Source organism: Cyrtonyx montezumae, unplaced genomic scaffold, assembly GCF_038088225.1.
Source record: "Cyrtonyx montezumae isolate F1298 unplaced genomic scaffold, pur_monq_1.0 scaffold_18, whole genome shotgun sequence".
Taxonomy (NCBI): domain Eukaryota; kingdom Metazoa; phylum Chordata; class Aves; order Galliformes; family Odontophoridae; genus Cyrtonyx; species Cyrtonyx montezumae.
The window spans coordinates 16,303,523-16,331,247 of record NW_027071914.1 but is presented as its reverse complement, the minus strand read 5'-3'; the positions used below and the strand labels follow the sequence as shown (position 1 = coordinate 16,331,247).

Sequence of the window (27,725 nt, the reverse complement as noted above, 5' to 3'; positions counted from 1 at the left end):
GCCCGAGGAGTTGATCAGAGGACAGCGTGCACAGAGGGCAGTGATGGTATCTGGGTGGTACCTCCCCTGAACACAACGGGAACAGGATGGGCCTTCTCAAGAGGGACACATCATTGTCTTCAGCCTATGGCCAGGAGAAGTGCACAGCTTCAGCTTGGGGTTCTCTTTTTGGGGATGGCAGTTGCAGCCCTGTTTGGTGTCAGTTCTGTGTGGCGTTGCTGCCTGAGGAGCTCAGCTGGGACAACTGTGTGTCTCTGTGTCTCTCTGGGTTTTATTTGCTGCTGGGCTGAGGCCAGTGCTGCAGTGAGGGCACCAACCATGCAGCTTGGCTGATACAGTGCTTCTCAGGCAGTGTTTCTGATGGAGGCTCCATCTGACAGCGTGCATCACACTTGTACTTGGACCTGTCTACACTTCATGCCATGATCTGAAACTTAAACATGGTTCTCTTTTGTTCTTTCTGTAGCTTTTTTAGTCTTCCCAGTGCGTGCTCCATAACAACAGGAAGATATGTTAATTAGAAGATTTATTAAGGCCAAAACATCTCACGCAGAAGAAATTAATTGGTGCTTTCACCTTTAAGCTTGCAATATGTTGCACAGAAGAGATTGTGTAGCAAGGACTAAGATGCATTGATTGATTGATTGGGAAAAGTTTGCTTGATCAGGTCTCTTGATATTGAAATCCAAGGTATTTGCCAAAAGATAACCCACTAATGATGGCTGATGCGTGGCTTACACTGAAACCAAACACTAATCTCTGGGTGAGGGCCTGGCCGAAGCACTTAACACTGTGACCAAACTTCCCAGGGGAGAGGAACAAAGTTGGGTTAGCAGAGAAGCTCTCAGCTTCTGTGTGAGCTGCTGCTGCAGTGGGCTTTCATTTGTTCCTCTCCTCACCTGGTTTGGGATGTCACCTGAGCGCCTCTGACCGACCTTAATGCTATGGCTGGAGTCTAACATTTCTTAGCAATAATCACTAACTTCTCTGTATCTTTGTTCTGTAGACTTACAGGCATTGTAACCCAAACCCCTGACTCCCAGTTTGAGCATTCTGGGGCTGTGCCCCCCATGCCCTGCGGTGTCAGCCCCTCCCAGTGCTCCCCGCTGTGGGTGCTCTGCTCCTGCCATGGGGCTGGGGGCTCTGGGTGAGCATGGAGCCTTCTTAAAGGACAGCTCATTGTGAGCTCCTAACGAAGGGGAAGCAGTTCAGAGCTGGAGCGTGGGCTAGCTGTGACTTCTGTGTTTATGACATGCTGATTTCCCTTTTTACACAAACGCTTGTTGAAGCAAACAAAAAAGCGCCGTGCTTGTGCCCCAGTCTGACTTCACACAGGATGAGGGGGGCCCCAGTTCACCTTCATCTTAAAACAAACCTGTAAGTGAATCTCAGGAATGACCTGCTTGTACCGAGCTTGGGCTTAATAAAAACAGAGCTGACTTGTTTAACGAACATCTGTTAAACACATTTTGTACACTGCTTACATTCACTGGAAGAGCACCGTGCTGTGTCCCCACGTTCAGCCCTCACCACTGCCCCTTCTCCATCCCAGCTGGGCTGCAGAGCTGCCTGAAACCCAGCCCTATGTAGGCCTGAAGACAGCTCCCAGCCCTCACCACCACCACACGCCAGGTGAGGGCTGCTGGCACTGCCTCTGCTGTGATGGGAGCCTGGCAGTACTCTGAGCTGGCTTTGTCACTGCCTACGTTTGCTGGGACAGGCTGGTGTACAGGTTCTGGCTGTCGTGGGCAGGATTGAGCTCCTGTCCTCAGCACGCCCTGTGCATGGCACTCACCTCCAGCTGCCCTTGCAGCAGCTGCAGATTTGGAGGTAGGAGTGCTTTCCTGCTGGCTGCGTCCAGCTTTGGGTCCGTGCCCTGTGCTGTGCAGGAGGAAAACTGGAGCAGTGTGTGACTGCCGGGCTGAGCTGTGCAGTGAAACACTGAGCTGATGGCAGTGACCACAGCTTGGTCACAAATGAGATTAACGTTGTGTGCCTTGCTAAGGAAGGAGGGGGAGCTGTAGAGACCTGCCAGGACTTAAAGCATCACTTGACTTAAGTGTACTTTTCTGCGTTCTTAAGGAATCGAACCGTAAGTACTGGTTAAACTGGATTTAAAATGGTACAGCTAATTAGCAAAATACACACCGTACTCACAGCCCCACAGAGGCTGCTGAGGACATCTCTCTGCTGTGTTCTTTTCTCTTGATCAACTCTGCCACCATAGGAGTTGTTTGTCATCTGAGGCACTGTGGTGCTGCTGCTCCAAAGTAAAGCAGCTTTATTCCTAGATGCAGCTGTTCTGGCTCGACTCGCTGTGACGTGGCTCCTTCCATGGTGTTTTATGAAGGAGAGATGTGGCAGCAGTTGGGGATGACTCTGAATGCATCACTGTTACTGATTTAATGTTTGGTTCGTGTTTATGTTTTGGTTCTGATTCTGAATGTGAGTGTTCGTGGGCAGCACTGGTATTCATCAGGAAACCATGTTGTAATGGGTCCCATTGCAACTGCAGCTCGTTCCTGAAGTTTGTAGTTTCTTTAAGGCAGTCAGCAGCACAAAGGTAAGAGGCATGGGGAGTTACCAAGCAGTGCTTTCAACCTGCTGAGGCCAAACCACGAGTGTAAGGTCCTTTACTGCAACTCAGCACTGGCAGAGGAGTGCAGAAAGTATCTGTGCTACCACAGAGAAGCAGTGCACACAGACTGAAACTGTTTTATTGGAAGTAAACCACAAAAGACAACTTGCCTCCTTCCAGAGTCAGGCATTTCAGTCACAGCTGGTGATAGAAAAGGAAGGTGGCACAGTGCGGGGAGGGAAGAGCCCTACCACGAAAAGTAAACCTTCCCCACGGTCCTTAGGTAGGTTTAATAAGTAATGCATCATGAGAATGGCACTGCCCAGCCCTGGGACACCTTGTGAACTGTGTCTGGGCTGCATGGGGGAGCAGAGCCCTCCTGTGCGTGGTGCAGGGCCGTGCTCCCCCTGCAGCACAGCACTCTGCCAGCAGTACCCCACTACCTGTGCCTTGCCTCGTGGGACCTCCTTTGCTTCTGGCACTGATTTAAGTGCCATCTGCTCACAGATGATTTTTACTAAGTCTCCAGTACTAAATATTTAGTGCTGGAACACTTAATGCTCTGCTTTCTTTGCAGTTTGAAAGGAAAAGTTGACTTTCTCCCTGCACACGTACAAAGTTTATTCTTTTCCTGGTGCTAGCTCTGTCAAAATTTCAACATAAACCTTTGGAAAGCTTTATCTGTTAACAGAGCTGCTCAGGACATCACTCCCACAACGCTCACACTTCAGGAATTCCTCTCCTACAAGGTAAGATGAGGAGCAAGGGAAAGAAACTTTGTTCCCCCACTCAAGAGTGCAGCTGTCAAGAAGCATAAGGATTTCCTTGCTCCTATCTTATCCCTGTTCCCCATTTATTTATCTGGCATCATTAAGTAAGACAGCTGCTCAGCATTTAGCCTGTGCTGCTCTATATGAAGACCTTTCCTGTTCTGTGCAGGACTTGCAGGTATGGTATTGCTATTCGTACAGTACTGTCTGGATTGCACTTTCAAACAAGTGCAATAATCATCTGAAAATGCTGGCTCTGTCATTTAAAACAAACAGCAAAAAAACCCAACACCAACTAAATCCCACGTATTTTAAAAGAATGCCTAAGGCTGGTTTTAAAAGTGCAACAGAGGCTTAAACTGGCCTATGAAATTTGCAAAACTGCTTTGTCCTGGAGCTCAACAGCTAACAAAAACTGTCATCGCAGTGGTGAGAAATAGCTGAAGGCATTTTGCATTGCCCAGTCTGTGAAGGCAGAGGAAACACCACCCTGAATGGCCCAGACTGGTCAGTGAGGGCCTAAAGCAGTGCTGAGTGCAGACAAGAACTGATTTCCCACAGCCTGTAGGAACCTCAGGTGGGTCTTACCAGAATGGAGCCCAAAGCTCAGATCCACAGTAAGGCCTTAACAAAAGCTAGATGGTTTGGCTCATGGCCTTTTCACTATTAGGTCAAAACTCTGGTCCCATCTGAGGACTAATCTTACAGACTCAGCACTGGGAGTTCCTCCTTCCTCGAAAGCAGCTCTTCTTTCACACTACTGTGGAAAAAGTCAGGTTAGTTCTAATAAAAGAACACTTAATTGTGGTCTTTGTGGAAAAAAAAAAATAAAGAAAAGCTGAGACATTTGGTGCCCTGTGGCACAGCTCTTAGCCTTATGCCAAGCTGATCCCTGAGTTGTAGGATTGTGACTGAGGCTCTCCTCTTCACAGTTTTTGTATTTACATGGTGTTAAAAGTGGAACAAACTACTTAGAAAAGACAAAACATAGGAAAATAATACCGTTTTGTCACTGTCCTCTGAAAAACACAGCAGCACTCTTGCTCTGTTGTGTTCATCGTCTTGTTTGCTAGGACCTACCAGTACTGAAATACTGCTTCCAAGCCAGGATGGTCCCCACTAATCCCTTACAGGTGGCTGTAGGGGAGGACATGGGGAGCTACCTCCTCCAGACCTCAGCTGAGGGCACAAGCCACCCATGTGCCCCCTTCCACCATCTGCTCCCCTATCCTCACTGTACAGGTATCTGAATCCATCATAGTACTCATCTGTCTCCATGGTGCCATCAGGAATTTGGGCTGTAGCAGACATGACAGCTGCTGGCTGGCTTACAGGGACCTGCAGCCTCACTTGATGAGAGATCTTCAATTCAGAAGAGTAATGGTAGGGTAACTTTGCCTCAGTGTCACCCTGGATGGCTTGACTGATGGGACAAAAAATATAGATGGCATTGGATGGCTGCAAGTGCATTAGCTCTTGATCCACAAGCTCTTTGCAGTGCATGAATTCAGTGCCAGTAACCTGTAAAGAAAATAAGATTATTTTTTTTTTTTTGTAAATTAATAACAAATTATTCTCTCATCTGGGTTCTGTTCCAGTAACTGTGTAATTAGGGGGAGGTTAGGGACAGGCTATACTGGATACCTCAGCTGATGTATAGCAGCGTTGGCCCTGATGCAAAATGTTTAATCAGGAGCTCCTGAACCACTACACTAAAGGTAGGCAAGCATTCCCTCTCTTTTTAGGAGGCTGCAACAGCCAGGAGAGACAGCAGACAGCTAGGTTATGCCAAACAAACTCAAGACAATGAGCTGATGGTAAGCTGCCAACCCGGGACATTTGCCTTCTATGTATACTCCCTTAAGAAAAAGGTGTGTAATGAAACTGGAGAAAAGTTTTAATAAAGCAGAACTTGCCTCTTGTATGCATAACTGAAAGTGAAATTGATTATACTTAAAGTAACTGCTCTTAGAAGTCCTCAGTCTTCAGTGGGAGGAATCTCCTTGGTCAGGAGGCATGGAGCTGAGCTATTTGTGGCCAAGCTCTTTTGGAAGCCTCTAAAAATTAGTCAAAATTAGCACTTAACAAAGGTAGAACATGGACACAGCTTCTCAGAAATGTCTGAAGTGCAAGGTGGGTTGCAAATACACGTGTGCTTTGTTAATTCGTCCATGTCCTGGCCTCAAGATCTGTGACTAAAGGCCATTTTGATTCCTACCTGTGCTTTTTTTAGCAGATCAGTAATAACAGGAAACCAATCAGGAGTCTGCCTCTCCAGCTCTAAGGTGATGATCACCAAAGCCAATGTGGAGCCCTTAAACTGCACTAGTTGGTGGCAGGCCATACAGTGCTGTAGCTGTTTGGTCAAGAATGCAACGTGGAGGGAAGGATTCGTCTGAGGCAGCCCGCTTAGCAGATGGGGCCAGTTGGACATCACCATGGCATGGAACTGGAGAGAAGAAAATATATAAATATATATATATATATATTAGAAAAAAAAAAAAAAAGCAGAGGTCAGTGAACTTTGTATGTTTTCATATGTTCCCAACCAGACATATAGACTTAATTTCATCTCATATCAGGAGGCCTAGAGGCTGTCCCCCCTGCCCTTCTTTTTTTTTTGTGTTTTGTGTTTGTACTTGCCAGCCACCAAACTGTTTTTTGAACTTATAATGAATGTAAAGGTCTGTGTTTCCTAACAGTTTCTGGGGTTTCCACGGTATCCAGATTGCTACGTAGGAGATTCAGTTCAGACCAGCACATATGAAGAGAGTAAAACCAGTAATAATGATTGTACTGTGAGTTTACTGAGGAAACAAGAAGAAAGGCAGTTTTTACAATCAGCAGCCTAAGACGGCTTAATATTTGCACATAACCTTATGAAAGGGTTCCAGGATGTTTGTATCATATGATTTTTGCCTTATTAGCACATGATCGTTTATCGAAGACAAAGTTTAACTGTTTCTATTGAGTATTCAGTAACTGCAATGTGAACTAAGTGCCAGATTGGGGTCTAGTTGCATTAAACCAGGGTGAAGTATCAGTGGGATGAAAAGGAAAGCAGTTTAAGAAACCTGTATATGAAATGTAGCAAAACTGACAGCTTTCTATGTACAGTATTAATAGAATGGAAATAGTTAGAAATATTTTTGCAGTGTGTATTTAAAAAAATAAAAATGGCGTATAGTTGTGCACTATGAGAATCTTTTTAACGTCCATTTTAGTTGTCCTTTAAAGATGGAGCACATTTTTTGAGCAAAATGAAAGGTTTTAAATAGCAGTAAATAAAAGATTACAGAATCACCATAGCATTCTTCAGCAGACTTGCAGACAGCTAAGAGCTGGTGGTATACAAAGCATCTTGGGAAGATGTGTGCACATCTGTGTTTTCTAGTCTTATTTGATAAGAAGTTGTTTCTATAAACAAAAGACAAATTGCAAAACGTAGTGCTTACAATGTTTAAGAAATCCATTGGTGTTGCTGTGTACAGATCCCAGTGAAGCTTATCTAGTATAATTCTTTCCATTCTCAAGATCTCAGCTGGAGAGCGTTTACAGCCACTCTGCACTGCAAGCATCTTCACCGATGGTATTACCTGTTAAAAGGAAAAAAAAGGAATCATAATAAAGAAGCCAACTTCTTACACAGTGCTGCGTGTGTTTCTCTGTACTGTGAATGGATCTAAAAGCCTTGCACTCATCCCAAAGCTCAAAGCAGGATGCTCATTCAGGAGACCACCTGCTCCCGTACTGAACACAGACAGGCCATGCTCCTCATGGGGCAGCTGGCAGTGAAACAGCCCCACAGCACTGCTGTGAGCCACCTGAATGCTGCACTGTGAGGCATGTTCCCTGCTACCTCATTAGCTCTGCTCCCCTGACGAGCTAGGAGAAGGTTTCCAATTTTACAGAGACTTCTGTGGTTGTCTCGTTTCCTGTGGTCACTGACTCAGCTTCTCCTTTTTAGCTGAGGGGAAAAGAATAACCTCAGTGTGATACATCATAAGAAGGTCTAAGAAGAGCATTTCTCTACAGGAGCAGTTCTCTAAGAGAAAGTCATGCCTGACTGCAACTCCTGAGTTTTCTGTTCCTTTTTAAGACAGAATGAAGAAGAGAAATAGAATCTGAAATGCTTTTCAAGGTTTATTTGGCTCATGTCTGTAAACGTCTCAAGAAGCCTGCACCATGAGAGATTTCAGCTATGTGCACTGGATAATTATCCCTCATAATCTCACACTTACATGGGTACTTGCTGGTTTTACATGCTCACCTTGAGGTGCCAACCTGAGTCATTTCCTCACTGCGTTCAGTAACTGGTTTCAAATTCAAGTAAACTCAGATCTATTTCAAATTTCCTCTGAAGAATCTCTGCTCTGTCTTGCCTACCATATCCTCCCAGGACCCATCACAAGAGAATTACAGCTCTTTGATGTTGTGCACACAAAGGTGTGGATTCTGATGAGGAGAGGTTTAAGTGCAAGAGGGGAATACGTTCATTACCATTCTGTGACCTTTATGGATGAAGGACCAACTCTTACACCCGCTGAAGAAACAGGACTGAAAAATGTTACAGCCACCCCTTAGGGCAGGGAAAATAAATGTACACCTCCTCATTACACCCATGTTGATGAAAGACCTGGAAATGCAAACAACTTGAAAAGAACGCGTGAATTTAGCATATTTAAAATGATGAGCACACAGACCTCATCTTCTTCGCTGGTTTTTGCTGCGAGGACAAGGCAGGAAACTGCTATGCACTGAAGGTATTTTAATCGGGCCTGAAGGGAGAAGACAACACTGAGTAAAGAAGATAACATCTTGGGGGAAATAACTGTTATTCTACTACACATGCACAACGTTCACATTTTCTTCTAAGTTGCATCTGCTTTGTAATTAGTTCAGCTGCAGCAAGATCTGAAGACAGAAACAGCAAGGAAATCTGAAGTGAAACAAATCCTCTTCTTGGTCTATTTTTTATTCACATATCTCCCTGCCACAGTATCTACAATGTAGTCTTCTTCCTCTTCTTGACTGAGATAGTATTATGCTTTTGCCAAATTAAGAGCTTCAATGCTCAGAACTTCATTGTTGTTTCAATGTCAGAAGAAGTTGGCCTCACAGTTTTGTTAAAAGTAGTGGTTTCAAGACTACAATACTTCATGTGATAATGCAAATGTTTTCTGTTCAGCAGAGGCAGCCAGAGGACGAAGAACTCTATCACAGCTTTTGAACCCCAAGTCACACGACTTGAATCAGCAAAACCTCAGCAAATGCCCAAGTTCATAGGTATGCCTTCCCCACTGAAGACCCTGGCTGCTCCCTAAATCTGCTGCCAAACATAGCACCTGCTTTGTGTGTAACCTGATTAGATGCTCTACACCTTCAATCAGTAATCTAACCAGACAGGAAGCTGAAAGAGATTCTCTACCTTCACTGATGCCAGCAACCGGTTGAGGATGCTGATAGATAAAGCAAATGTTTCAGGGTGAAACTGGAACTGAGAGCTCATTTCTGCAATCCACAGAATCGTTTTCTCATAACATGACAGAGAGATATCTGTACCCTGAGGAGAAGAAGTGAGAAAAAAGTACACTTAGCACTTTGGTGATTTCGTTAACATATCTCCAAAGAGAAATTCCAATTATTCTAAGTGCTCTAATTAACATTTCAGATGTCTTCAGGCTTTGAAATGACAACACTGCTGTTGTCTGTGTCTACAGAGAGGGAAAGGGCAAATTGCTGGAGCAGTTTAAAGCACTCATCCACATTGCCCAGCTCTTGCCTGCTCCATTAACTTCCTCAAACTACCCCAGTCAAAACAAAATGCAAAGCAGCTCTGAATGCATTTTACACGGGGGTATAAACGGGATGTCAAATGAAACAAATACTGACCCTCCTCCCCCATCCATTCCTTAAGATTAATCCATGCAGGATGACTTCTGCATTCAGGTGGGTCAGATGGTAGGACCTGCACTGCATGTCTGCAGGGAGATGCCTTAGGCACTTCCAGAGAGGACAGGGGAGAATACCTTCAGGGTAAGGTTCTGGAAAACAGGCACTTTCCAAATCCTAGCCTCTCTGACTAAGGCATTTTCCAGGAAGCAGTCAAGTCTTGAGCTTTCTGGAGGTCCAGGGCACTTCATAGCAACTCCTTGAGCCAGTTTCCCAGGCGGGAGGTGCTGCCAAAACCAAGAGAAGAATTATAAAGCAATATACCAGTTCCTTGTGCTGGGTATGGTTTTTTCTCATCGCACCTTTCCAATGCTGAGAACTAAATCAGGAGCAGCCACACAGCTGGTTTGTTTGCTGTTGGGCAGAAGCAATCCCTACATCCATTTTCCCAGGGAAAGCTGATGATGGAAGAAAATATATCAGAGCTACATGGCTTAATTCAGGGTTTTCACCCATGTTGTGCAAAGGCTGCTTATCGTGGGTTGGGAGCACACAGCACTGTTTGCCCCATTTCATACATTCAGTTGTCCCTTCGAAGAGCCATTAAGTTGCAGCTCATTATCATTATCATTCAAGTTTCCAGCAAATAGAGGTCTGCAAAGAAGGAAAAAGCTCCAAGGTTATTATTCTTAAGATTGAACTCCCAGCGAACAGTTTCTCTTAATTTAATCTTTCTGTTGCCATTGAAGACACACAACAGCAACGCTCTCTGGGCAATGGATGTATACATGAAATAAAGGCATGTGAATACTCCCACCTGAAGGGCAGTGAGAACACCTTAGCCTGAAAAGGGGTATTTCAAAACTGACATTAACAGCAGAAAAGAAAACAAAAGATGTTAGATCTAGAACTCCTGCTTTAAAGAACCTATAGAGCGGTGGACGAGGGCTCACACCGTCAGCTGTGAAGTGCCATCCACCGCCCCAAACCGAGTGAATCCGCCCCTAAAGCCGCAGCTCAGCGATGTGTGCGCTCCAGGCGCACCCGAACCATTTCAGCCGAGGGAAAACGTCTAAGACTTATGCACGCAGCTTCTCTTTATTTATTTATTTATTTATTTATTTTTGTGGTCGGAGGGGGGAAACAGTTCATTCAAGGCTGCCCTACAGCTTAACCGCGACCGTCCCAAAGAACGACCCCGAGCCCCGGGGCTGCTCCTGACTCCCCGGCCCGGCAGGAGCCCTCCGCCCGCTCCACCGTCCTTACCCGCCCGGCTGGGCCGCGCCACGAGTGGGCTCCGGGGACGGCCGGGCATGGGGCCGAGCGCAGCAGCAGCTCCGCGGGACTCCGCCGGGCGGGGCCGCACCGCCCTCAGCCTCCGCGGCTGCGCACAACCGGGCCCGGCCCCGGCGCTGTGGAGCCCGCGGTTACGGCTCCGATCCACTCGGGACGCGGTTCGGCTGAGGGGGTCCGAACGGGGGTTCTGCCGCGACGGCTCCAGCACAGCCCCCACGTCACGCGTGCCCCTTCCGGGCATCGTCGGCGAGCGCCTTCCATGCCCCGTCCCGCCCCGCGGTTCCCATGGCAACGCGGCCTTCTCCCTCCCACCTCCCCCTCTCCTCCTCCGCCATTGGCTGCGACCTGACCCCGTGGCCTCGAGAGGCGGGCCGGGCCCCTCCTTTCCCCGCCGGCTATTGGCTGTGCGGCCTCCGCAGCGCGCGGTGATTGGCCGCGGCCCGGGGCGGCTGGGGGCGGGCGCAGGCGCGGTGCTGTTATTGTTCCGTTGTGCGGCCCCGCCGCTGCTGTGTGTGGCGGCGCTCCGTGTCCGCGCGGCTCCGCCATGCCGGTGAGTGACGCCGGGCCGCGGGTTTGTGGGAGGGCTCGGGGTGGGATGGCGGCTGGGGAGGCCGCGGCCCGTGGGGATCTGTGTGGCGGCGCGGGCCCGGCCCGGGGCCTGAGGATGGCGGCGCGGTGCCGCCTCACTGCGGCATCTGTTCCGTCCTTGGCGGGGAGGGGGGAGGTGCTGTGGGATCCGTCTCCTGCGGTGGGCGCTGCTGAGGGCTTTGGGGGTGGTCTGGTGGTGAGGAGCCCGGGGTGCGGTGTGTTCCTCGCTGGCGTCCGAGGTGTGCGTTTAGGAACAGCTGAGCGCTCGTCCGTAGCATCAGTGAGTGGGGCGGTGCCTCGGGATGCGCTGCGTCCGGCGGCTTGGGCAGCTCCTCCGTCAGGAGAAGCGTTGCAAGCACTGACAGTCAGCTTAGTATCAAAATCCGCGTCTGTAACTGAGGGAGAAAGGCTTTACAAGGTCGTGTGAGCCAACCCTTGAGTTTTCAAAGCATTTAACGTTCAGCAAACGCTTGTCTGAATTCCCTTCAGCCAATGCTCAGCGCTAGATGCTGATGTCATCTGTGAGGTTTGAGGCTGTTTCCTTGTGCTGTCTGTTCGGACGACGAGCTCCATGGATTTAAGAGTGGCACAAACACTTCTGCTCCCAGCAAGCCGTTTGTGGGCACAGAGTTGTTTGCTGAAGAATTTCATGGTTGAATGGAATTCTCAGGCTTTACTCAGTTGGTTTCCACATTTGCAAAGAGAAGATTGCTTTGACTGAATAAGTGCCTGGTATTCCCTCAGCTTTAATTATAAACTAGTTCTGGTCTAAGCGTGGCTTTTGAGATCCTGCTGAGAAGTATGCAGTTACAGTGTGTGTGCTGAAGCATGCAGGTTTGTTACAGTAATGCTGCAGCCTGGGAGAGCTTTGCCTTTTCATAATTGCAGATCAACAAGCCTGAGAAGCCGGACAGGCCGGAGAGCTGTGATAATGTCAAGGTGGTGGTTCGCTGCCGGCCCCTTAACGAACGAGAGAAAGCCACGGGGTACAAAATGGCAGTCAGCGTGGATGAGATGAGAGGAACCATCACAGTCCACAAAACAGACTCGTCCAATGAGCCTCCCAAGACATTCACATTTGACACTGTTTTTGGACCAGACAGTAAACAGCTGGATGTCTATAACCTGACTGCAAGGCCCATTATTGATTCTGTCCTGGAAGGCTACAATGGTAAATTCCTGATTTATTTCAATTAGCCCATCTGTGTTCCTTGTGTTGTTGGTGTCCCTGATGATCTAACAGGGAGTTTCCCCTTAGGAGGGCTACACCTCCCTATTGTTTCTGTTCTGGCCTCTGACATACAGCGACCAGAAGGTGTCCCAATGGCTGTATGTGCTGAGATTGCTAACAGTGGGAGATAGTAGTGAGCAGGTCTTGGCTGAGGTTGGTGAGCTCTCTGTTTTCATTCTGTCTTCTTTTTGCAAAAGATATACACTTTATTTCATTATCAGAATTCTCAGTGACTCTTCACTATACAGTTTCAGTAACCAAGCAGCTGCCATGGTCCTGCAATATCTAGGTATGCATATTCTTCTCGTGCATATAAGTGCTGCATTTTTGTCTCTAAAACTTGCTGTTACAAACTAAGATGCCTAGTGACACACATCAGCCCTGCCTGGCAGATGATCGGTGCTTCCTGCAATTGGAAGCATGTGTCTGTGGTTTGTGTGTTTGTTATGCATGTAAATACAGTGTGTGAAAGAGAGGATACCCCAGTAAGGTAACAAATTACTGCTTTCCGTAACTGCTTTTCATCTCTGCTATAAACAACAGATCAAGAAGATCTTGAAGGTTTGCAAAATACCTAATAAGCTTTTGTGCTAACACACCCATCTTCAGCTGATTAAAATTCATTTTTCTCCCTACAGTAATGCCAGTGACTTGAGAAAGAAAACAAAAGCTTAATTTGAGTTGAGCTTAATTTGTGCTGGGACAGAATTAATTAACCTGTGTGTTTCTGGAATGTCTGAGCTGAGATCTCAGTAAGCTTTCAGTGGCTTCCTTGGGGGATGGTTATCTAGTCCAAACTGTGGCTGCTGTTGCAGGTTCAGGACACTTGCACTGTGGCCTGTGTTGTAGGAGCCTCATGTTTCTGCTGTGGCTTAAAGTGCTAGCAGTAGTTGGTTTCGTGGTTGATATATGATATTCCTCTAATTGACAATGCTGTTAATTACTCTGATGTTAATTATTTGTGTGTGAGCCCTAAGTGTACTGGTACTCAATTCTTTATACAGCTAGAACAAGCCAACTTTTTCTTAAATATTGTGCAGGCTGAACACTTTTGCTATGGTTGCCCAGCATTTCTGTTTCTCTTAGCATTGAGCAGTACATACTGGAGAGGGTAAAAAGTTTCAGGTTCAGAAAAATGCATTTAGTGCTGTCAGGCTTAAGGATTGGTGAGGTACGATTACAGTTATGGCAACTTCACGGCACTCATTAGTATGTTCTTATTCTTCAGGAACCATTTTTGCATATGGGCAGACTGGAACAGGCAAAACTTTTACCATGGAAGGAGTCAGAGCAGTTCCTGAGCTTAGAGGCATCATTCCAAATTCCTTTGCCCATATATTTGGTCACATTGCCAAAGCAGAGGGGGACACGAGGTAAACAGTTTCCCTTTACTGCTCCTATCTTTTCTTTTTTTGTAGAAGCCTGACCTCAGCAGTGGCTTAAGCCATTCTCGATGGGATGGCAGGAATGTATTTATATATGGATGCTTTTTCTTTGCATTTTGTGTCTCCTGGACTTTAACAAATATCTTAAGAGAGCTTCCCAACTGTTTGCCTTCAGGTTTTTAGTTCGTGTGTCTTACCTGGAAATCTACAACGAAGAAGTGCGGGACCTGCTAGGAAAAGACCAGTCTCAGAGGTTAGAGGTGAGCCTGCTGTTCTGAATCTGATGCTTGCTCCAAGTTCTTGAGTGATATTAGTTTAAAGAAGGGAACTGGGAGTTTGGGCTCCTCAGCATGAGCGCTGTTTCCTTTAAGATACAATAGCAGCTGGATATCACCACTGATTTGAGTCTTTCTAATTTGTTCTGTTGTACAGTGGAATACTGACTTTCTGCTGAGTCAGTTTCATCCATGCAGTTCTACCATAAAGGCCTCTTGGCAATCTTTCTAGGAGTTAGCACCTGAAATTTGAGAACTGTTTCTCACTAGGTAAGACCAGTGAGGTATTATTCTGCATGAGTCTTGATTCCCTAGCTATTCTTTCAGAGTGCTGCAGTGTTTTCTGTGCAAACTAGAATCTGGAGGAGTAAATCACTGTACTAATACAGCACCACTGAGATTTGCTGTCTGGGCTCTAAGGATCCTCTCTCTAAACCGTTTCTCTCTTAGGTTAAAGAGAGACCTGACGTGGGAGTTTATATCAAAGACCTTTCAGCTTATGTCGTAAACAATGCAGATGACATGGACAGAATCATGACTCTGGGCCACAAGAACCGTACGTAGCCTCGCAGTGGGCAGAGCAGACACAGTGAGGGTCTGATTTTTGAGACTTCTGTGAGAGATCTTGCTTCTAGACCTTGTGCCTGTAGAGCTCAGATTGTTCAACTGAGCAGAGCAAAGCAAGTGTCCCCTCCCAGATGTCTTTTGTGCAGGGACAAGTAAAGAAGGCTGTGCCTCAGTCAGCCAGTGGGGGGGAAACAATGAAGGCAGCATTTTCAGGGCTACTAGTGTGTGTATGTTTATTTCCCTCTTCTGCTCTAATCTGGATGAGCAAAAACTAGAGGGTGGTTGTTGAGGCTTTCTGGAAGACATAGCTCATAAAAGGATTGCTATGGTCTTGTGAATAAGAACAGCTGTTTTCAGGGATTGGCTGTGAAAGTGTTAAGCTAGTGGCTTTCTTTTTTGTAGCTTTTAAAAAGAAACAAATGGGAACTACTGCTACTCTTGGGATGGCACCTTGTGGTCATCTCGGAGCTAATGAAGGCAGCATTACTTCTAGTCTAGACTGGAGATGTGCTGCAGCTTCAGTGTCCAGCACGGTTTGCTGAGTCTGAGCATCTCTCCCATCTTCTGAAGAAATGGGTCACATGTAGAGTTGGGAATTAATCTCCTTTGGGAGCATGAAGAATGTTACAGGAGTGTGATTCATTAATCTTTTTTCTTGATTAAAAGGTTCTGTTGGTGCCACAAACATGAACGAGCACAGCTCTCGTTCGCACGCCATCTTTACTATCACCATTGAGTGCAGTGAGAAGGGAGTTGATGGAAACATGCACGTGCGCATGGGCAAACTGCACCTTGTGGATCTTGCTGTAAGTAGAACCAGCAGCATTTGCCATCAAACGTGGTGAGCACAGCTCCTCAGTTAGCACTGTTAAAGGCTTCGAAGCCCAGACTTCTGTCTGACAGTTGACTTCCTTGAAGTGTTTGCTCAAGGCTTAAATCAGATGTGTACCAGAAAGAGCCTCTAGTGTAAGTGACCTTGTACTGGTAGATGGGCTCTCTTCCTGTGAGGTAATCACTAATTATATAGACTGCACCAGAAAGAGCACACTGGATATCAGAACTGGGTCTTTGCAAAGTTTTTGCTTTTCTCTGCTGTAAGCACCTTAGGGGATTGTGACTGTACAGTTCCTCACTTGTGCAAGTTCCAACCCTCTGTTGCTCGCTTTGAACCAGTGCAATTGTGCTGGTAAAAAGGCTTTGTAGCCCAGATTTTACACTGGAGTGCTTTTTCTTGGAGAAGAGGCAGGGAAGGGGGCACTCAAAGCCCCAGATGCCTGTGTGTTGTCTGTTAATTTATTTACATGAGGTGTTTTTAGGTTGTGCTGTGAAACTTTCTGTAAAATAATTGCAGTGTTGCTTTATTCCCTTGACCTCTGGGTAGAAAAGACAGGAGCTGAGGTGCCTTGTAACTACTGACTTGTTTCTCATAATATTTTCATTCACAGGGATAAAACTGTCATCTTCTCAGTTATTTCCAATAATTCAGAGTTCTCTGGCACTGAAAGCTTCAGTTGAGTCCTGTGTCTTGTCTTGTTAATGGTGTCTAAAGTACATAGCTAGGTCCTCTAATAGTGAATGGGGTGAATAGTAACTTGACCATTAGAAATACTTTAGGTGTAGCTGTGCTCTTTGGAGGGAGAGATCACATAGCAAGTTTTGCTGTAATTCCTTTTGCTTCCTGTTTCCTTTCCAGGGTTCTGAAAGACAAGCAAAAACTGGAGCAACGGGGCAGCGACTGAAAGAAGCTACGAAGATCAACCTCTCTCTTTCTACACTGGGGAATGTCATCTCAGCACTGGTGGATGGCAAAAGCACTCACGTGCCCTACCGTAACTCCAAGCTTACACGGCTCCTTCAAGATTCACTGGGGGGCAACTCCAAAACCATGATGGTAAGCTCAGAGGTGCTTTCATAAGTTCCAGCTGTTGATCCTTGTTCTTGTAGGGATAGCACTCTGTCATGAGGAGAGCCTGCCATTTACCTGTTCTCAGAGCATTGCAGTTCAGAAAACCTTTTGCATGCTTTTGCTGTCTCTTCTCTGCATAGACAAGGATCTAAATGAGGTGTAAATGCACACGTGTAAGATCAAATAAAAACTGTGCTTAAGTAGACAGAAGCAACTGTGATGCAAAAGCCTGGGAAAGGGTGGCAGTATGATGTTGGAGCTGGGGTTGGGTCCCTGTGACATCACTCGTCCTGGACTCTGATTCTTTACCCTCCATTAACTTGTTCTTCCATGCGTTAGTGTGCAAACATTGGTCCAGCAGACTACAATTACGATGAGACTATCAGCACTCTCAGATATGCAAACCGAGCCAAGAACATAAAGAACAAGGCCAGGATCAATGAAGACCCCAAGGATGCTTTGCTCCGGCAGTTCCAGAAAGAAATTGAAGAACTTAAGAAAAAACTGGAAGAAGGTGAGATTCCCCTTCCACCTAGCATTTCTCAGACTAATGTTCATTCTGTTTGTGTGAGCGGTCTTCTCTATTTGAGAATGTCACAGGAATTCAGTAGCTGATTGCAACTCATTGCTCTGGCCTTGATGACCCAGCCGGGCACTCCCAGCGCAGGGGCCTGGCTTTGCCCACTAGGTGGCACTTGGCACTAGCACGAGGTGGTGGATTCTGGGCTGAATTTAGCATGCTGAGAACCTGAGGGGTCTGGGTGTGATTGGATATGCTGTAGGGATTTGACATGCGTGATAACAAAAACTGAATGTTTTCTTTGCTTGAGGAGAGGTGTATTTTAGGACTAAAATGAAATGAATTTGCGTGGGTAGGACTGAGCCTGACTAAGTAGTGCATGGAAGAAACAAGAAGCTTCTTTAAGCTTTGGAATGTTATGGGCTTGTGACAATGATTGGTCCACCAGTATTCAAGGATTTTTCCAGAAGGATTTGTGAATTTCTTCTAAGGAAACTTAATGTAGCATTACAAGGGTACAGGGACACTTACCTTAGTGTTACACGCACTGACTTGGCAGTGTTATATGGCTTATAATAATGTTCCTTAATTTTCCAAAGCTATTGCAGACTATCTCCTCAAAAGGTTATTGACTTCTGCAGCTACTTACAAGCTGCTATCAGTCACTCCCGACTTCAAATAAATGCTGCTGTCACAGTAACAAGCTGATGTTACTGGAAGGCTCTGATGAAGGAAAGTGCATCAGAAAGCTTAATTTTCTTTCTAGGAGAAGAGATATCTGGCTCTGAGACAAGTTCTTCTGAAGAAGAAGATGAAGAGGATGATGGGGAGATTGGAGAAGATGGGGAGAAGCGGAAGAAACGGAGGGGTAAGGCAGCAGGGCATCCTGTCAGTGCCACCCCAGCAGCTAGTGTGAGGGACTATAGAGCCAGTTGGGGAGAAGTGGAGTTGTAGGGCTGCCCTGCTGCCGCTGCAATTATCATGCCTCTCCTAGAAACATAGCTGCTTGGTGCTGACTCTCTAGATGGACAGCTCAATCCTATGTGGTATCTGCTTCCACTTGGGTAGCTGTGCTTGTGGTAACATCTCCTTCTGTGGTGGTTCCCTGGTTGCCGCAAGGTGGCTGCGTATGGCTCGTGACTCATGTTGTGGAACTTCCCCTGCTCACTGAGATGGGAGGAGGAAGACACCAAAAATCAGTGGTAGGCAGTATTCTTTTGTGGCCATGTTCTTATGGCTAGAGGGGGATTTTGGCTGTGGTATAGGATATAGAGGATTCATCTGTCCTGTGGATGTTCAGTTACTGGCTTCACTCTGGTCTTATTTTATGCTGATAGAGGAAAAACTTGACCTTTGGGGTGTCTGTGAGCTAGCTGAAAAGCTGAATGAGAGCTACACATCCCTTGTTTGGGAGTACTCTGGAAATCCCATGGTGAAGTCTATTTATCCTGCCCTGTGATGAGCTAGCAGTGTAATGTCTAAGCCCCAGAGATGCTGCTGAGTCTAGAGCTGCAGGTCATGGTGTACCATGGAGACCTGTGGCTTGCAGAGGGTCTGCTGTGACTGAAACTTTTGTTAATTCATGGGGAGTAGGGAAATCAAGCCCAGTGCTGTGCTTCAGCTTCCAGTTCGTCTTGAAAATGCTGACATTCAAACTGCCTTCCTGTCCTGAAGCACTCACATCTGTTTAAACAGCCTTCTTCCATTAAGTAGCTTCCCCTTCATTCTGATGTCTGTCCAAGCAGAATCATAAACGACACCTTTCAAGCCTTGTGTTGGTTGTAGTACACCTTTTTACTTCATTATTTTTCCTGTGCTTTCTAGAAGCAGGAAGATTGACTGTTGTATCCATCAAGGAACAGTTTCTGCCCAAATTCACTACAAGAGAAAGCAGTATTTCAAATATTGCCTGAAAAGAATAGAGGGGAAGTAGCTGTCACTTAACCAGAGCAGCTTGTTTGGAAGTTAAGTTCCCTAAGTAAGGTTGTGCTCAGCAGGACTTGCACAGTAACTGTCCCTGTGTAAGCTGATTCTCTCTTCTAGACTGAAAAGTGTACATTGCCATGTACATAACCCTGGAAGGGACTCCTGGTCACTGAATCTTCTGTTACTGTAGATATCCACAGCCACCTTCACTGTGATCTTTTTCTGTGCTATTGCTTGAAATGGAAGCAGCATTGGCATGGGATTGTAAGCTGTAGGCTTGTTAAGATGGGTTTTAACTGAACTGTCTCTCTGAGCATGCCATTCTGTGCTGGGAAGTGGTGGCTTTGCAAGCTGAGTCTGGGAGGGATTCTAGCAAATGCTTCCTAATGAGAACTTTGTGCCTTTTAAAACAATTTTGCTGGCTCTTCTGGGTTTCTTTTTCTTAGAACTAACCTCCCATCTGCATGTTTCTTCCTCTCTGGGTTTTTCTGTGGGACTCATTTCTGTTTTCCAGGCAGTAGCAGCAGCAGTAGTTCAGACTCCACATGCTCTGTCATAGAGAAACCTCTGGATAAGTCCTTCACTAGTGAGTGGGAGCTCTTAAGTCCTTTAAGCTTTGGCCTTTCCATGACCTGTGCGTTTCATTTTGCAATGCTGCACTCTTCCCTGCTATGTCTGTTGGAAGATAAACCTGAACTTACAACTTGGCTCAAGCATGCCTTTCCTTTGCTGCTTTCACGCTTGAAATGGTGGTTGGATGTGCACGTTGTTAGCAAGACGTGAGAATGGAGAGCAGTTGAGTAGGCTCTTTTGATAGACTTAAAGACATTTGGGAAACGTTAGGTTGAAAGCTTGCAACTTCTGTGCTTTAAATAATCCCTCTAAAATGTCAGAAAAAAGTCTGAGCAGCTTTCTTGTCAGAAGGTGCTGTGTTATACTGGATGTTGCCTTCCTAAAACTGAGTTTGGCTAGAACGAATGAACAATCAGTAGTTAAACTACACTAGTTTTACACTTGCAAGGAAGACTTCTTAATGCTTTGGTATTATTTTGGCAGACCTTCAAAACAAACCAAGATCAAGGCAGTGGTTGCTCTTTTTTCTTCCAGCTGCCTCATGACATTAAGTTTTGGGTCACCACAGGAGGGCATAGTTGAGAAGAGCAAGGGGTCTTGATTTCTAGCAGTGAGGAAGGTTTGGTCTGCTCCTGATCAGAGAAAGGGATCTGTTTCTTAGGGAGACCTACAATCATCTACTTTTAATGAAACAAGAGTAATCAAATTTTAGAGCTTGACTTGTTAAGAGCTTTACCAGTCATTGTGGTTGTACTGTATAGATGCAATCCACACTTCTGTGTGTGGAGAATCTTATTACATAGTTATACCTAAATAAATATTAATAATTGTGTTAGGATAAAGCATCAGCTCAGGGGAAGGGTGGTCACAGCTAAGAAAGCTCACAGCCTTAGCATGACCTATGGCTAATGATGATACACTTGGAAACCTGCTTGCTTCAAATTTGCTCTTTCCAAGCTTGCTCAAAACCTGAGTATTTCTCTTTGTATGAGGACAGTTAATAGCAAACTACTGATGTGGCTGTGGGTGGATCAGTCCATCTCCTGCAAGTCTGAAGATGGCTCCGTTGCAGAAGTTGTGCTGAGCTTTTGTGATGCATCTGTGTGGTTTGGGATATTGACTGTCCTCATGCATAGCCCTTTTGCATGTGGTGTCTTTCATTATTTTTTCCCTGTCCTGCTTTTTTTTACTGCATTTGCTTAAATAACCCAAACTGGCTCTATACCTCTATGGAAGCATCAGTTACTGCGAATTAACCTACTAATACCTTATGTGCTGTTGTCATTATCTTGGAAAAATAATTGGCTTGGAAACTTGGTTAAAACTTAAGTCTTTTGTGTGCTAAGATTTTTCAGGTAATTTAAGAGAATTGGCTGCATTCAGGAAGGGGGAAAGACCCTGGGTCTCTTAATTAAGAAGAAATGTACAGTCTGTTTCTTAGGGCATGATCTTTGCGGCAGGCTCCTAATGTTGCACTTAAGTTCTGCATTGGATGGGCAGAAGAATGCAGGAGTGAGTTGAAACTCTCCTGGACATGCAAAGGATGTTACAGAAACAGTCTCTACTTCAACACAAAATTGTGCTTCATAAATATTCACTCTAGTGGACTTTCACTTCTTAGTGATGATTATTCGGTTTTCTGCTCTAGAAAAGCGCATGTGGAAATCAATGCTTGTTCTGATGCTGATAAACTTTGTTCCAAATATCAAGCAGTAATATATTTTATTTCCTCCTCTTTATGCATATGCTGCCTCTCTGCGATGTGCTTTCTGCTTCCTCTTAATGCAAGATCAAGCAGGTTGGTGTGATTTTTGATTTTTCACTAGTAGATTTTTTTCAGCTCCTCAAAACAAGCTCTGCAATTGTATTAAAGGGTCCTCCAGCTCAGTATAGTTCATTCTTCTCCAAGACTGAGACTACACAGGGCTGTGTTAGTAACATGTAAGAAGCCTTTATCTGGTTCACCTCTTTATATCTCTGCATAGCACTTCCGGAAATAAAGCTTTGAGTTTGGGTTACCTAAAAGCTAACTAGTGAGGAATTTGCAGATCTGGAAACAAATATATTAAGTATCTAGGTCCTAAATTGAGTAGATGGAAACCAAGGTACTTTCTGTTGCAGTGCTGAAGTCCTTATGGTGCTCTTGTGTGTGTGCATGCTTACAGGTGCCAGTGTATCTTTCCCTCTGCTTGAGGTTATGAATGAGTATAAACAAAGGTGAATGCCATGAAGGCTGGAGGGAAAGAAGCCTTGTAGTGAGCAACAACATTTTCAATCACTTTGACCATATCCATTACATCACTGTGAAAGTCTCTTAATTCTGGATAGCTTCTATTAGTTTCTGGGCATCTGGATTCTGTGGGTAATTCTCACACCCAGAGAAGAACAAAATAAAGTGAAGGATTCATTCATTTGTAATGAGTAAAGGGGACAGTAAAACTTGTGGGAGACTTGTGGATTTGGGGAGATCAGTATAGGCTGGGTTCTCATCTTCTGTTTTCCTTCAGTTGGTCTAATCTACATAATTAAAGTATCCAGGTTTCCAACTCAGGCTTCTCTTTAGGCATTGTTCCTTTTCCATGAGTATTCATGAACTGTTTGGGCTTTTATGCTCTAGTACTTAGTTCTGTAGTATTCATTCATTGTAAGAATTTGTAAGGCAAATAAGCAGCATTGAAATGGGATTTCTGAAGACTGAGGTGTGCTCAGCTTGGGATCCATGAGTTCTGACATTGATAACTGCACTTTAAACACTGAATAAAGTTTGAACTTGAGGGGAAAATGTGCTGTGATATGAAGGCTGTATTATTTTTGTGAAATATTTTTCCTCACTCTTTGAAAGGCAAAAAGAAAGTTTCCCCTGATAAGATGGTAGAGATGCAAGCAAAGATTGAAGAGGAGAGAAAAGCTCTTGAAACTAAGCTTGATATGGAAGAAGAAGAAAGAAATAAAGCCAGAGCTGAACTGGAGAAGAGAGAGAAAGATTTGCTTAAAGCTCAGTGAGTGCCCTGCTCTGAGTAGTTTTTGTGGTGTTGTGGGTTTTTCCTCCCTTAATCTACAAGTCAGATACCAATATGTGAAGATGCATGGTGAGATGCTAGTCAAACTTTGTGTAAGCTGAACATCAGCTCTTGCTGTTATCAGAGTGAAAGAGGAGTTTCCTCTGTGCTTGCAGATCAGAGCAGGTAGTGGAAGCAAACTTTATTCTTCTACCACTCCTCTCTCAGCTGTGTCTGGTTGAGATGGCCTAGAAAATTAAACAAATCCTCTGAACTCTGGGAGCCAGCGAAGAGCAGCAGCAATGGGCAGTAGCTGTATAGCAAAGTGAGTTTCTTACAGCCCATACCCATGCTGTGAGCATGCTACTGTGTGTAGGTGTTCTTCATGCTAGAACTGAGAAGCTGCTGAGATCACACTGGCTTATACAGGTAGGACAGTCTCTCCCTCAACGGAGACTGCTCAGCAGCTGCTGCCATTCGTCCTGGCTTATCTCTCAGCTGCACTGTCTGGACCTTGTTTCTCTTGCTTCTGTTCCATTACAACCTATTGCAGTCTGTCTGAATCCCAGCATCACTGTGCTGGGCCCCTGGGGAGGGAGGGGGCACCCTGGGCAGCCTGGTAACACCACTGGCACCTGGCAGCCCCTGACAGAGGGAAACTGCAGCAGGAGAGACTTGTTTGCTGAGTTGGTTTTGTTTGCATGAAAGTGATGGGAGCTGAAGTTAAGGAAATCCCTGTGCTCACTTGCACTGCCTCACCCCTACTTTAAACCCTTGGCAGCTAGGCAAGTTTTTCAAGCCCTATGAATGCTGTCTGGGCTGTAAAAACTGAGCTGGACCTGGCTGCCTTGTGAGCACCCTAAGACAGGAAGTTCCCTACTTTACCTGTCTCTCTAGACAGGAGCACCAGTCCCTGCTGGAGAAACTGTCTGCGTTGGAGAAGAAGGTGATTGTAGGAGGAGTGGACTTGCTGGCAAAAGCAGAAGAACAAGAGAAGCTTCTAGAAGAATCAAATATGGAGCTGGAAGAGCGAAGGAGAAGAGCAGAGCAGCTTCGCAAAGAGCTCGAGGAGAAAGAGGTGGGTTATACTCCCAGCTACCTGAAAGTGGTGGGGCACTTTTACTTGTCTCATCCTCTTTGTGTGGATGAAATATAACTCCTACTCAGAAGCACAGTAGGAATCAAACTTTTTAGAGGCACATGTAACCAGTGCTCACCTGCAGGGCTGTGTACTCACCGTGGGTGTCAGCCAGCCTGGCTAAGCCAGGTATCTGTGCCCTTGGTGAATGCTTTGTTTTGTCCAAGTAGCTTCCCTTTCTGTTCATACTGATGCAAGTATTTTCTTTGACTATGTTAATGTGTGGATGTCTGTTAAATGCTGTGTACAGCAAGAACGTTTGGACATTGAGGAGAAGTATACCAGCCTCCAGGAGGAAGCACAGGGGAAAACAAAGAAACTGAAGAAAGTTTGGACCATGCTTATGGCTGCAAAATCAGAGGTCAGTGTTCTGAAGTTGGCAGTCTGGTCTCCTGTTTTGCAGCTGCCCAAATGCCCACTGACTCCTAGCTCGCTGCCCTTTGTGCATGTTGCTCTTATTCTGTCTCAGTCACTCTCAATCAGTGTCACTTGGCTGGTATTAGGCTCCCTGATTCATGAAAAGCATATTTTGTCTTTGTGATATGAGAATTTTCTTGGCATCTTGCCACAGATATGAGTTGTTTCTGCATTTTGGTGCAGAGCTTGGACTCACAGAAGGCCAATTTCATCTTTTCTGAGACCAGGAGCTTTATTAATACTGTCTTCAGCTGAGATAGGATGCTTTGGAGGGTTTATTCCTGAGATAAATATTTTTTAGTACTCCTAACTAGAGTTTGCTTTCATTTACCAAAAACATACGAGCAGAAGAAAAGTCTAAGTTATTGCCTTCTTCATTCTGACCTCTCATATGCTCTGTCTGCAGATGGCAGATCTGCAACAAGAGCATCAGAGAGAGATTGAAGGTTTACTGGAGAATATTCGGCAGCTGAGCAGGGAACTTCGCCTTCAGATGCTGATCATAGACAACTTCATTCCTCAGGACTACCAGGTACAGATGAAGAGCTGAAGCCTCTGATGTAGTTGTGTGCAGGTAGCCCTCCAGCATTACTTAGCCCACCAACAAACAGGATGAGTTGGCTTCCTGGTGCACTGACAGGCAGCTGATTGACACTAGTCTGCTGAGTTGCAGCATATGTGGAATGTTCTTACTGCTGTTCTGATTGCATTGACATAATGGTAAATCTGTGCTTTAGTGGGCACTTTGTGCTCAGCTGGGGCGTGAGATTTTCTGTAATCTTCAGGTTATAAGATAGGTAGCCATACCACATTCAAAGCCCTAATTTATCTAAAAGTACCTTGGAGTGGTCAAGGCTGTACTTAAGCAACTTGTCGAGGCTTTTGGGGGTGCATGTTTTGGGAAGCATGTCTGGAGTTAGAGCTGCACAACCTGCACAATAACTTTAACTTCTTTCTAGGAGATGATTGAGAACTATGTTCATTGGAATGAAGACATTGGAGAGTGGCAGCTGGTAAGCTAGCTTTCATACAAGCTAATGTTAGCATAAGCTTCTGAGGAGTTTAACTGAGCCCAGAAATAAGTTGGTAAAGCATGTGCATGGTAAAACTGACTGTGTTTCACTAATGGACTTTTTTTTTTCTTTTTAAGAAATGTGTTGCATATACAGGAAACAACATGAGGAAACAGACTCCTGTCCTGGACAAGAAAGAAAAAGATGTGAGTAACTCTTAATAAACTTGTATTGAACTCTGTAGGTCTGAGCTCTGCTTTCTGTGTCTACCACTTTGTATTCATGGGAAAACTGTCCAACTTCAGTTTTCTTGGTAGAAGTCTGTAGTGTTACAAAAGAACAGCTGATCTATGTACTAAATAGTTCTGGTGCTTTGTTGTTTTCCTTTAGCCCTTTGAAGTGGACCTTTCCCATGTTTACTTAGCCTACACTGAAGAAAGCTTGAGGCAATCTCTGATGAAGCTTGAGAGGCCGAGGACTTCAAAGGGAAGATCCAGGCCCAAGACTGGTAGAAGGTGAAGAGCTTTGGAGTATCTATATGTAATGGGGAGTTTTCCCAGGGGAAGGCTTAAGCTTGTGCCTGCAAACTTGAGACAAATGTTTGAAGACTTATGGCTAGGACATAATGCTAAAATTCTGCATGATAGAAGGGTTACTGATGTCAAGTGTGGTAGAACCAGGCTGAAATCTTTCACTGTGGTAAAATGTTGTCCAGAAAGTCTTATCTGTGGGGAATTTTGATTTCCTGACTTCATGTTCCCCTCTTCTGGCTGCTTGTTTTTGTTTCACTGATTGCTGGCTCAGTTGAACAAGTGTGACAGCAGTGTGACAGCACATATACTTTCATTACTGGGAAGTAATGTGTGCTGGGGAAGATTTCAGCGTGGGATGCTTTGTGATAATGTGTATAGTTTTGACCTGAAAAGTGGCTGGTCCCTGTCTTTCCTGGACCCTTTAATGATGTGTGTGGCATTATTTTTTTTTCTTTTCCTTTCTGCTCTCCAAACAGAAAACGTTCTGCAAAGCCAGGCGCTGTCATTGACTCTCTGCTGCAGTAGGTGTGACGTGTTCAGAATTGCCCTAAGAGTCAGTGAGTGTGAAAGGTTTGGCCAGGATATGGAATTTGAGATGACACAGTTTGAAGTGGCTGTGAAATCCATGCCTTGCTGGTATGGAGCTTTAATTAAAAGAATATATGTATTTTTCCTTAGTTGCCTGTATACTGTATGTTATATTAACATAATATTAAACTGGTACATTTCATGGTTGTGAAATTCCATGTGTTAAACAATGTGTTGTGCAGGGAACTGTTGTTGGTAATCCTTCTTGAAATGTATAGAAACCAAGGATTCTAGGTGTGTTCAAGTACTAGATGTGATAGCTCTAAATGGTTGATGGAATCCTAAAACCTAATGCTGGCAAATCCGTGTCCTGCTTTGCACATAGCTGGCAGCTTTCACTGTTGTCTTCTGTTGCACTGATCTGTTTGAATGTAGCTGCTGCAAACCTTTGAGTTAAGAGCATCAAGCCCTTTTATTTAAGCATTTTGCTGTAGTTATTAAGCTCATCATCTTGTGTCATGCACAACTCTCTTCATTTGCAGTCTTGATGTGCTAAAAGTAGTTGGGTGGAGGAGAACTTGGAACTACACACCTCTGAGGTTTGTGGGAGGGGACCATGCTCTGAGTGCAACACCAGTAGTCTAAGTAATGCTTTGATTTTTGTCTATTTGTGTGATCTGCTGGCAACATGGAGAGTGATGTCTGCACAGATGAGAGAACTTTTTTCCTCCTCTTAAGGCTGTGTGGGGCTGCATTGCTTTGGCTCCTTTTTATGCTTCTGAGCTGGAAGTTGTTTTAATTGATGTGAATTGCTTTGTTGTAATCTTGACAGCACAGATTGTTTGAGGGGAAGGCTTTAATACTAGAAGGACTGAACACTATGGCTCAGTTTGTCTCACTCCTGGCCACAGCTGAGGATGAATCTCTCCTGTGTTAGAGTAGGCATGAATTACCCAGTTTTCCCAGTACAGTAACATCCCCTGAAATAGCTGATGCTGTTTGTGTCTGTGTGCTTCATGGCTGTGCTTTGAGGGGAAAGTAATCTGGTCTCTGCTGATAACCATTTGTGGTGGCTGCTCTTTTTCTTTGATATTTGTGCTGCTAATACTTAACACCACAATACTGGGCTGTGTGCTGTATTAACTCCTGGAGTGCAGCAGTTGCAGGCATCTTAGTACTTCCCATATCAGTGTGGTGTTAATTAGGTATGGCTTATCATATAACCTTAGTGTTACAAAAAAGCTGTGATTAATAACTCAAGATGCTGAATAGTGAGGCTGATGTAAGGAGCAGGACATCTCCTTGAGTTGATTGCACCTGATAGTGGCCTTGTCTGCAGTTACCAGAACACTCCTGTGAGGTGCTAACTGCTGTTAAAGCAGATGGCAGGAGTGGGTGTACTTTGAGTGTGACAGCTCCAGATGTGGCAGTTAAAATTGGTCTTGCAGGGGCATATTTTGCTCTGGTGATGGGTTCAGTGCATTTCAGAATGAGTTTTGTGCTTTTTCTGAATTGTTCCTCAGGCTCGTGACCTGGGAGGAGGCATAGCCCTCTTCTTGGGGGGAAAGAGGTGAGGAGACCTGGCTTGGT

General features: G+C 45.2%; 2 protein-coding genes across 5 annotated transcripts in view; both read left to right on the top strand.

Annotated features, from left to right (window-relative positions):
* The window catches only part of SEPTIN8 (septin 8), a 35,114-nt gene extending 29,283 nt beyond the window's left edge, over positions 1-5,831 (top strand). The window contains exon 10 of one of the 3 annotated variants that reach the window (XM_065734873.1): positions 5,585-5,831. In XM_065734873.1, coding sequence (XP_065590945.1) covers positions 5,585-5,747 — 163 coding nt within the window. In that variant the 3' untranslated portion in view covers positions 5,748-5,831. Of the gene's footprint in view, positions 1-466; positions 1,034-5,581 lie in introns of those variants that run through there. The other 2 variants (XM_065734872.1, XM_065734874.1) reach the window with 2 other exon arrangements.
* A 5,238-nt stretch (positions 5,832-11,069) lies between these two features.
* KIF3A (kinesin family member 3A) lies at positions 11,070-26,686 on the top strand. 2 transcript variants are annotated; one of them, XM_065734847.1, is made up of 19 exons: positions 11,070-11,086; positions 12,013-12,295; positions 13,584-13,728; positions 13,916-14,000; positions 14,466-14,571; positions 15,249-15,388; positions 16,276-16,473; positions 16,828-17,002; positions 17,775-17,876; positions 19,449-19,520; positions 21,297-21,305; positions 22,350-22,506; positions 23,404-23,584; positions 23,895-24,005; positions 24,468-24,593; positions 25,021-25,074; positions 25,212-25,280; positions 25,465-25,589; positions 26,084-26,686. In XM_065734847.1, the coding sequence occupies exons 1-19, from the start codon at positions 11,081-11,083 to the stop codon at positions 26,130-26,132; spliced, it is 2,193 nt and encodes a 730-aa protein (XP_065590919.1). In that variant the 5' UTR covers positions 11,070-11,080; the 3' UTR covers positions 26,133-26,686. The 2 variants fall into 2 exon arrangements, with proteins under 2 accessions (XP_065590919.1, XP_065590918.1); XM_065734846.1 differs by lacking the exons at positions 19,449-19,520; positions 21,297-21,305.
* The last annotated feature ends 1,039 nt before the right edge of the window (positions 26,687-27,725 follow it).

Coding starts and splice junctions, on each gene's coding strand:
- KIF3A (XM_065734847.1), top strand. Junction 24,594..25,020: donor TCATTCCTCAGGACTACCAG/GTACAGATGAAG, acceptor ACTTCTTTCTAG/GAGATGATTGAGAACTATGT. Junction 25,281..25,464: donor TGGACAAGAAAGAAAAAGAT/GTGAGTAACTCT, acceptor GTTTTCCTTTAG/CCCTTTGAAGTGGACCTTTC.